Below are 10419 nucleotides of genomic sequence, written 5' to 3'. Positions count from 1 at the left end.
GAGCGATACGAGACATTGTTTGATGCATGTGTTGATTACTGTAGTGAATGACATCCATTTGAGACACTTCGGTGTCTGTTGAGGGGTACATAGTCGAGATTGTTCAGTTAGACTTCGGTCGTCACTCAGGCAAACTCCGGTCGACATATTTATTTGTTTGAGACTTTGACCAGGTCAGCATGTCTCATTCGCCGAGCCGCGAGCGAAAGTGGCTCAAATTAGCTCGCTTATTAACTAACTTGTCAAGGTAATCTCAGATGACATAATGAACTTCAAGAACACATCCACAATGTCAAAATTACCTGAACAGATATCCATTTTGCTATAATTTCATGCACAAGCCAGCTCTAATTTCGCACACAAGCCACCAACGCGAAAAGTGAGGTTTTTAAATATTAAAAATTATAAAATTAATTTTAAAAAAAAGGGAAAAAGGTAACACAAAGAATTTACTAAAATATTTTTTTTTCGCAGAGAGCGCCTCCCTAAATTGCGAAGCAGCCCGTCACGGACAAATAGTCCCACATCGGCTATGTGTAGAGCCGAAAAGCAGTATTTAAGTCCTGGGCTGCCCATCACCCATAAAGACTCTTTTGAGAGGTGACAAGTGGTATCAGAGCAGACTACTGCCTGCTAGTTGTGTGAGACCTTCGGTGGAGCTGATCCGTGACCAAGGGCGTCACATTATTGGATGTCACATTATTGGATGAAGTGATTGGGTGGAGCACAAATAATATTTAAGTCGTCGCTGCCCTCCCGCTCCCCCAATACCCCCTCCCCTTGCCTAACGCTTCTTACCGGCACCGGGGTTGCTTTACCGCCGGCGACGACCAGACGCCAATGAGCCCACCGCCCCCTTCCCTCGCCAAAATGCCCTAGTCGACTCCTCACGCGTCCAAGCCGGCCCCTCCCCGCGCGACATCCTCTCGGCCCGGACCTCACCGCCGGCCTTGCTGCTTCACTCTTTCGGTTCGCCCAATCGAATCGCGGTTTGAGCTTTTTTGGAACGTTTCATCTTTTTTTTTGCAGGATTTAGGTCAAATCCTGCGTGAATCCTACTCAAATCTTGCTACCAAACAGGCCCAAGTCCGATTACTTCAGCGGCCATGCTCCTCAAGCACCTTGCCACCGCAACCGGCCTCTCCCGCCGCCTGATCCTCTCATATCGCCCTCTCTCATCGTCTTTTGCTGCTTCACTTGCCTCCGTCGAACTTTCCCCTCCTTTCACCAACTCTGCAGACTCTGAGGAGGATGGTATCATCTCCATGAAGGGAGTTCGCATCTCCGGCCGCCCTCTCTACCTCGATATGCAGGCCACCACCCCCGTAGATCCCCGCGTCGTCGACGCCATGCTCCCCTTCTACCTTTCCAGCTTTGGAAACCCTCATTCCCGCACCCACCTATACGGTTGGGAATCAGAATCAGACGAGGCCGTCGAATCCGCCCGCTCGCAGGTCGCAGCTCTCGTCGGCGCCAACCCTAAGGAAATTTTTTTCACATCCGGAGCCACCGAGTCCAACAACATCTCCGTTAAAGGCGTCATGCACTTCTATAGAGAAAAGAAACGACACATCGTTACCACCCAGACAGAGCACAAGTGCGTCCTCGACTCCTGTCGCTACCTACAGCAGGAGGGCTTCGAAGTTTCGTACCTCCCCGTCCGTCCTGACGGCCTCATCAATCTTGACCAGCTTGCCTCGGCAATCCGCCCTGACACTGGACTCGTCTCCGTCATGGCAGTCAATAACGAGATCGGCGTTGTGCAACCACTTGAGGAGATCGGAAGGATCTGTAAGGAGAAGGGCGTCCCCTTCCACACCGATGCTGCTCAAGCTCTAGGTAAGATCCCTATCGACGTTGAAAGGATGGGGATAGGCCTGATGTCGCTAAGCGGGCACAAAATTTATGGTCCGAAGGGTGTTGGTGCACTTTACCTCCGGCGGCGTCCGAGAATCCGAGTGGAACCTCAGATGAATGGCGGTGGTCAGGAGCGTGGCGTCCGCAGCGGCACTGTGCCTACGCCGCTTGTAGTTGGTTTTGGGAAGGCCTGCGAGATTGCCATGAAGGAGATGGAGTATGATGGCCGCAGGATTGCAGCGTTGCAGGAGAGGCTACTTAAAGGGATCAGGGAGAAGCTGGATGGAGTGGTGGTGAATGGTAGCATCGAGAATCGTTATTCTGGAAATTTGAACCTTTCTTTTGCTTATGTTGAAGGTGAAAGCCTGCTTATGGGACTGAAAGAGGTGGCAGTTTCTAGTGGGAGTGCTTGTACCAGCGCTAGCCTTGAGCCTTCTTATGTGTTGAGAGCACTTGGAGTAGATGAGGATATGGCTCACACTTCAATAAGATTTGGCATTGGGAGGTTTACAACCGAAGCAGAGATAGATCACTCTGTAGAGTTGGTGGTTCGTCAAGTTGAGAAGCTGCGAGTGTTACTGTGGTTACTACGGTATGAGAGACCATATAGCATGAAGAGATTGGGAACGATGAGTATAAGAGCATGATGAAGAGACGATTGGACTGACCTATATTGAACGAGGACATTGCTCCCTGTACGCTTTCTTCCAGATTTAATATAGTGAAAGTGGCTATGTATAAGATGCTTGGAATGTGCATACAAAATATGTTTTTGTCTTGTTTAATTAGTTTTCCTTTTGCTGTCTGTGATTAATGGCACTATTTACTAGTTGGATATTATTGACATTAAAAATAAATGACTTAACGCTATATATTTTTTAATTTTGCAATTCCTGCTTAGTTCTTTTTAGGAATCATAGGTAGCTTTTGGAATCATAGGCAGCTTGGTCATCAATTTGATTAAATTTTGCTTCATACTTTGGGAATTTCTTGCAAAATTTAATTCTGTAGAAGCATGCCATTTTTATGCAGTGGAAATGTCAGCCAAAATTTATCCCGACGATTGCTCTTTCCTGCGCTGGATATTTTTCTGCAAACTCTTTTTTTTCGCATTCTTTAAATTTTCTTTGTTTTACCGTACTAGTTCTTTTTATTAAACTTATGCTGTTGTTTTGTTTTGACATTTAAATAAACCTGGGACAACCTCTGGTTTTGGAAGCATAGTTGAATCTATAGAGTTCAAATTTTGAAGAATGAAAGCAGAAGAGACAATTTTGTTCAAGATACCGTTTATAATTCTTCAAAGATAAAACAAATTTCTGTTAAATGAAAGCTTTCCTAGTGTTGGAATTTTAGAAATAGAAGTAATCCACTAGAAATAGGACAAACCATGAAAGTAAATAATGCTGACCCAAGTTTTGGAGTCGCCCATTTTCCTCTGTACCATTGTGGGATGTAATTCTCTGCAGTATTTTTTATGCATATATTCCGACCATAAGGAATCATGTTCTCTAATTTTAATTCACAGTCTGTAGGAATTGATATGATGTAGGTGCTGAAGGTCCTTGAAGCCCAATCCACCAGCTGATAGTGGTTTACAAACTTTTTTCCAATTGGTCCAGTGCATTTGTTTTTTCTGTCCTGCTTAGAGAAACTTGTTGAAGGTTTTTTCAAGTAAGCTTTGTATACTTTTTTTTCATTTTCAGCATTTGCTTTATACAGAGTGGAAAGTAGGTAAGGAAGCTTTTCAATAACATGACCCTACCCTTATTAGATAGGAAATGTGTGGTACAACAGTTAAGTTGCTTATGTACCCTGTCCACCTCATCAAACCGAGTTTGTTTTTCTCTTCCCTTTATAAGTTTTACCCAAGTAATTCAGAGGGAGATCAACTTTCTTGAAGCTAGTGTGTTCCCTTAACCACCTCCTGGTGCTATTCTTCACTCTGTTACCACAAATCATTTGACACTTTTGCTTATTGAATTGCATGCCTGATACCTTCTTGAAATTAATTAAATTTTTATGCATTATCTTCGCGGTCTTTTTAGTAGCATCAGTGAAAATTATAGCATCATCTGCTTATGCAAGATGGCTAATATACATTTTGGACCTGTTCCTGTACCTTGTGTGGATGTGCATATGTTGAGCCTGTATTAACATTATTGATAAGTAATCAAATGCCAAGATGAAGATAGTTGGAGATAAGAGGTCACTTTGCTTGATACCCATTCTAGACTTGAATAAACTGTGAGTCTTTACATTGAGAAGAATTGTGTAGAACTACTTCCTAGCCATCGTTCAATCAAATTGCAGAAATTAAGAGGCAATCCCCTGGCTCTCAACACATCTATAGTAAACTCTCCAGCTTATGGTATCATATGCCTTCCTCAGATCTAACTTGATGGCCAAATTCCCTCCCATGCAAGGCTTATTAATGTCAGCTAGCAATTCTTAGGCTAGAAGAATGTTATTTGTAATATTTGTCTTTAGTAAATGCAACTTGATTTGGGGCAATAAGGTCAGGTAAATAAGTTTGTAACCTTGTAAAAATTACTTTGCTAATCACTTTGGAGATGATATTAGTGAGGCAGATTGGTCTGAATTGGTCCCATATATCCTTGGCTTCACCTTTGGGGATTAAGGTAATGGTTGTTGTTGTAAAATATTTGGGGAGATCTACCCCTAAAAAGAAGCTTTGTACCGCTAGAACTACCTCCTTTTCACAGTCCCTTCACATCTTTTTATAGAAATCTGCAGTGTAGCCATCTGGGCTTACTGCTTTGCCATCGTCAATGGAGTTAAGAGCCATCTAAGGGCCTGTTTGGGGCAACTTATAGTGCGGGCGGCGTTTTGAAAACACCGTCTTACCGTTTGGTTTGCTCGTTTCAACAACTTACCAAAAAAAATGATTTTATATTTGTGAAACACGCGACCCACGGGGGTCATCCTGCGGGCCGCATTTTCGTTCGCATTATTACTCCCATGCCCTAGTTATCGCGCGCATCTTCCTGCCCTCATTACTCCCGTGCCCTAGCCGTTCCTCTCTCTTCGACAATCATTCTCTCGACAGGTAGAGCCCTTCCCTCTTCTTCCTCGACGTCTCCTCTTCCTTCTTCGGCATCTACTTCTTCGGCAAAGCTAGTTTCATTAAAATGATTAGAGAATAACAGCAGTACAAATGTATGTTGTGACGCAGGGAAGTTAGCTTTGAGGTAAGTCTCTTGATTTGGTCACTAGAGTTGTTGTTTTCCAAGAGTGGGGACTGGATGAGGTGCGAGAGATGAGAATCCAGATAATGGGTTTGGCGGGATCATGATTATGATGCAACAGAAGAAGCAATGTGGAAAATGGACGTAGGAATCATTGTGTATTGTGGAAATGACCAAGTGATGAAAATTTTGATTTTCTGAGATGGATTGGTGTTGTTGGTTCAAATGGGTTGCAAATATGGCAAATTCGGTGAAGACATAAAGAGCACCTAAGGGCTAGTTTCTCAACTAGAGTATCATTTCTTATGACGCTAGAAGGATCGTAGGGATAAATGGCAATTTCGAGCTTGCTGGAAACTCCAAGAAAATGCTGGGCTGGGTGAATGGGGAGGATGAAGAACATAGCAAAAGGGGGGTTTTTGTTTCATTTGATTGATTTCATACAAGTTTTCATATATATATTTGTGGGCGCCGTGCGTCTGTGTGTTTTTATGACTCTACAAAGTACTTGGTACTCATAACTACCTATAAACTGACTCATAAAACTTATTAAGCAACTTATTACAGTTACCAACCAAATTGCTGTTGTTGAAGCGGCATCCAAACTGCTCTTTTTTTTTCTTTTTAACTGGTTGTGTTTCTTGTTCTTTTGCTTTAGAGTAATTGACAAGTTAAACGCATTAGATTAATCCTCTTCTTTCTATGGTTTATTTGTTTCTTTGACAAGAAACACATTGTTGAAGTGGCATCCAAATCGCCATCCATTTTCATTGAACTGGGAAGAAATTTGGTAATCATTTATCACCAAGGTAAATTAAATTGAAGATATTAATCCATTGTGGATTTAAGTGGTTCATAGGCTGTTCCTGTTTGCTCATATGCTGTTTCCAATGACTGACTACATTCTATTTGTAATTTCATTCCCTTCAATTGTCATTCCCCTGGCGTAGTAATATCCATCTTATTTAGGGTATAGAAGGGTCTATGGAGCCTTTTGTATACAAATAGGTACCTTTAGGGTTTCCAGAGGGCTTTTTTATGTTATGCGTGCAAGCATAATTGTGTTTTATTAGACTAACAATATATATATATATATATATATTCATGTGAAGCCATTTTTTTTAATGTCAGTCAATTGTTCAAAAGCTCCAATAGAATCAATGAATGTAATTTTGGTTTCACACACACACAGGCTAGCTTCTTTGTGGTCTTGGATGAAATCAACGTCCTGCAAACCTAAGTGATGCAGTTGGAATATCATTGCACATAATTCTTTGTTTAGCTTTATTTGTTTTTTTTTTCCTTCTTTGGATTTGCTACTTGCTTAAACACTGGAGCAATGTCAAACTACATAAATATGTAAAGCGTAAATTGTGCTTACAGAGTTATAGACTTGATATTCAATTTAATATATGTAATATATATCATGAATTCAAAAGCTTTTTAACCAGCTATTGATTATCATAACTAATATTTTTTATGTGATATGAATGATTTGGCTTGTGCAAAAGTAAAAAAGTAAAGTTTTTGTGTTAGAAATGTAAATGTATAGAAATTGGGTGGTATGTATGTAACTGTCCCTTGATTTATTTATGTTCTATCAGTATAGTGATGGTTCTGGTGGCTGTGATGAGTTAAATTAAATAAGATTCAAAATCCTCGGAAGCATGTTCGCCACTATTTTTGTGAAGGATGAATAAAATCGTTGTGTCGTTCAAATTGAAGCTTTTTATCATCTGCCAAGTATGGAGTAGCTTGGACGGCTACTGAAGTTTGTTGTTGCCAACCGTTGCTTCCACACTTTGGTAGTTTGAGAAGTGCTTGATTGATTTTTTTTACGGTATTGGAAGCCCCTGTCTGGTGATTGATCGATTCTTCTCCAAGTCTCTCATCCCCTGTATTTATCTCCTTTTATTTCTATGAACTTTTTATAGTTAAATACGTCACTACAATGAGAAGACTTTCTTTTAAATGTTATTCCACTTTCTCATCAGTATTTGGCATGGAGATTTGATTTTTTTTTCTTTAAGCATGGTGGAGTTATTAAGCATGTTGATGCGGATTCCATTCTCTACCCTTGCAATACTTTGTAATTACTATGGTGTCATTTCCTTTGGCTGGATCATATAGTTTTTATTTGGCTTGCCTGTGGAGTGAACTTGGTTTCTTCATAACTTCTGGGCTAGGTTTTAGATTTTATAGTTTAGGTTGGAGAGGAAGAACGTGGTGCTTCACATTGCTTATGGGCTATGTTGTTTAACAGATGCTTCCTTATAGTTGCAAACCTGTGGCTTTATTCACCCCTTCTATCCTCTTCTATATCTTTTTCTATCTTTCTCTCCCTCTCCCCCTATCTCCCTGTGTTGTGGTGTTGCATGTACCTGGGAAGAATGCAATGCAAGGTTGATTTTGAATCAACTAGTATGCAACTCTAACAGTGAATGCTTTCTGTAGTAAAGATTGTTTCAAAATATATAAGGATAAATTACATTGAGATTGATTCTTGCCTTGATTAGCAAAGCATTTGGGGCAGCTATGTAAACAATTACTTTAAGCTTAAACAATGAGCATTGGTTGATGATAATCTGGATGGCTTTCTTTCCAGCCTATTTCACTTGGTTGAGCATTGGACTTACTATCATTGGTCTCAAACAAAAGCAGTTTTCTATAAACTATTCCCTTTTCAACCTCCAGGAAAAATGAAGTCATTGCTATGACTTGGATGCCGCCTTATATGATTAATAACTCATTGCCATGACTTGTTTACCATTTCTGTTTTCTTTTCATTTTCATTTATTCAATCAAATACTCTAAACCAGCATTGACCTAAAGGTCTGTAGACCTTGTAATTTATTCAGCAGGTGCATAATTTACATATATAATCAAAGAACGATTACATGTAAACCACTCAATTATTGAGTAATTACATATCTAACACCTAAACTTAAGCTTTTACATATATATTTTTCCATACCTAAAGTGTATTTCACTTTTTACAAGTTAAAATAGTGGTATTTTTGATGTGATATGCAAATTAGGGTGTTGTAAATGTAAAAAGCAAAGCGAAGGTGTTAGATATGTAAATACATAAGAAATGGGTGGTATGTATGTAAATGCCCCAAATCAGAAATGTCTACTGGGTATATCATAGAGTTATTTTTTTTCGTTTGGCTTCAAAAGCTTCATGAGTTATGTTTGAACATAAAACCTTATGATAAATTTCCTGTCTATGCATTCTCGGCGATCTTTTATCATCTGTGCATTTTGATTTATATGGCTTTTCTTTTGATGTGTTTGAGGGGAAACCAGAGGGTGTTCTAAACCCAAAGAAGAAACAATTAGAAAAGATTACACCGGTATGTAAAATCTTTCCTCGTTCTACCTCGATTCTTTCCTGTTTATATTGCACATCTTTGGGTAAGAATTTGTCATATTGTGTCACTAATAGTTTTATTTCATTAGCTATCATTGTATGCTATGTTGTTATTATTTCTTTGGGCAATATTGACTTTCAAAACATAAAATTAATGCAGGCTGAATTCGATCATAAAAACTCAGTCTAGATATTCCAACTGACTCTTGCATAACTGTTTGTACAAACTTCAATTGAACAAACACTTTATGGATAAAATTTATGATCAAATGATTGTGATAGTTGAAATTGTTTAGTCTATCAATTTAAAGGTTGTCGAAGTGAATAGAGAATAGTTTTGTTCTTATATTGGTTGGTTAGGACTTCAATTTTTGAACGGAGGAGATTAGAAATTGTTTTACGGAGGAGAATGAATGTTATTATACTTTTATTTGTAATTTTAATAAGGTATTTTTTTATTGGCTTTCTTGATACTCACTTTTAAGTGATGTGTATATTTCTTTTTGTACTGTAATGAAGTGTTTTTTGTTTTAAATTGTCAAATGTGTAGTCGTTATAGTTTTGTTGGAAAAAACAACGCTGCACAATGCTAGAATGACCATTTATTCACAAACTGCTGCAAACAACTATTTTCCAAACGCATAAATCATACAACTAGACAACTTATCCAGACCAGAGACAAAATGATCATTTAAGAAACAACTGCAAATCAGCTGTTTTCCAAACACACAAACCAAACGGTCAACCAACTTATCCTGATCAGCTGCTGATCAACAGCTTATCTGGATAAGCTGGCTAAGCTGCCGCTGCCTCACACGGACCCCTAAATCTCATCCTCATTAGGTGGTTGGGTGTTTTTGAGGTCTTTGGTTATAGGTATGCTGTCAGCCCAAAAATCCAGATCAATCAAATGCACAAAATCCGGATCAATCAAATGCACAAGAACTGACGATTTATAATTGTTTGAAAATATTGTACAAAATTGGTAGCAATGTCCTTCGGATTGGTTATCCACTCATCATTCTTAGTTTGAATTCTAAAAATAGCATGGAGTCATTTGTGATTCCTTATACATGCATAGTATTATTTAGTATTCCTATCTCCTTCTCTGAAATGTAGATTTGCAACCTTTTGTTTCAGGAACATTTCCTCCCAGTCCAAAGCTTTCTGCAGTTTGGAATATGTTTCAGTTAGTTCCTCGGTAGCAGAGCAGTCCATCAAAATAGCTTCCTCTAGCTCGCTAACTAACTTCTCAGTCTATGCAATTCAAAAAATTAAGTCTCCAAGTTCCACCCAATTCCATCTTTTAAGCGTTCTTGATGTTATTTTCTACAGATTCCATAAGTTCAACCAGTGATTCACTCCGTCTTCCGTGGACCATGCTTTCCTAATCATCTCCTCGAACTCAGGGTGTTTAACTCACACATTGAAGTACCTGAAGGAAGAGTACATCCATTTTTCTGAGGCTGTTATAGAGATCAGAAGAGGACTATGGTCGGAGCAAGTCATAGGATGTTTCACCATTGAGTAAAGAAATTTGTCTAACCACGGTTGGTTGACCAAGATACGATTCAATATTTCATAGATACAACCTCTTTTTCAAGTAAAAAGAGGGCCTTGATATCCAAAGTCATAGTGACCCGCTTCTTTTATGCTTTTATTGAATTTGAGCATTTTATTAAAGTAAGCCTGTCGACCTCCCTTTTTTCCAGCTGGGTTGGCAATGCTATGAAAATCACCACCAATGAGCCAATAGTCGTCCATAGTTGAGCCAATCTTAATCAGCTTCAGCCATAAGACATCCCTGTCTAAATTAGATACTCCTGCATATACAAAAGAAATTTTCCCTTCAAGTGCATCTATTTTGAATTCCATGTGTATAAAATGCCAGTTGTCAATTCGCACCTTCCAAGACACATCTTTTCTACAAAAAATCCAAATCTTGTTATTGACATTAGCATAATGTTGGAATCCATTAAA

General features: G+C 39.2%; 1 protein-coding gene across 1 annotated transcript; it reads left to right on the top strand.

The window, feature by feature from the left end:
* Window positions 1–803: 803 nt before the first annotated feature.
* Window positions 804–2426, top strand: LOC110023724 (cysteine desulfurase, mitochondrial-like; the record flags this gene model as incomplete). Its single annotated transcript, XM_020723270.1, has 2 exons — window positions 804–989; window positions 1081–2426. A coding segment is annotated over exon 2 (1320 nt), but the record flags the coding sequence as incomplete, so codon positions are not given.
* Between the last annotated feature and the right edge of the window lie 7993 nt (window positions 2427–10419).

The sequence above is a fragment of the Phalaenopsis equestris genome, unplaced genomic scaffold (assembly GCF_001263595.1).
Source record: "Phalaenopsis equestris unplaced genomic scaffold, ASM126359v1 Scaffold000228, whole genome shotgun sequence".
In the NCBI taxonomy this organism is placed as follows: Eukaryota; Viridiplantae; Streptophyta; class Magnoliopsida; order Asparagales; family Orchidaceae; genus Phalaenopsis; species Phalaenopsis equestris.
Note: the sequence above shows the minus strand (reverse complement) of the source record. Positions and strands in the feature narration are given on the sequence as shown.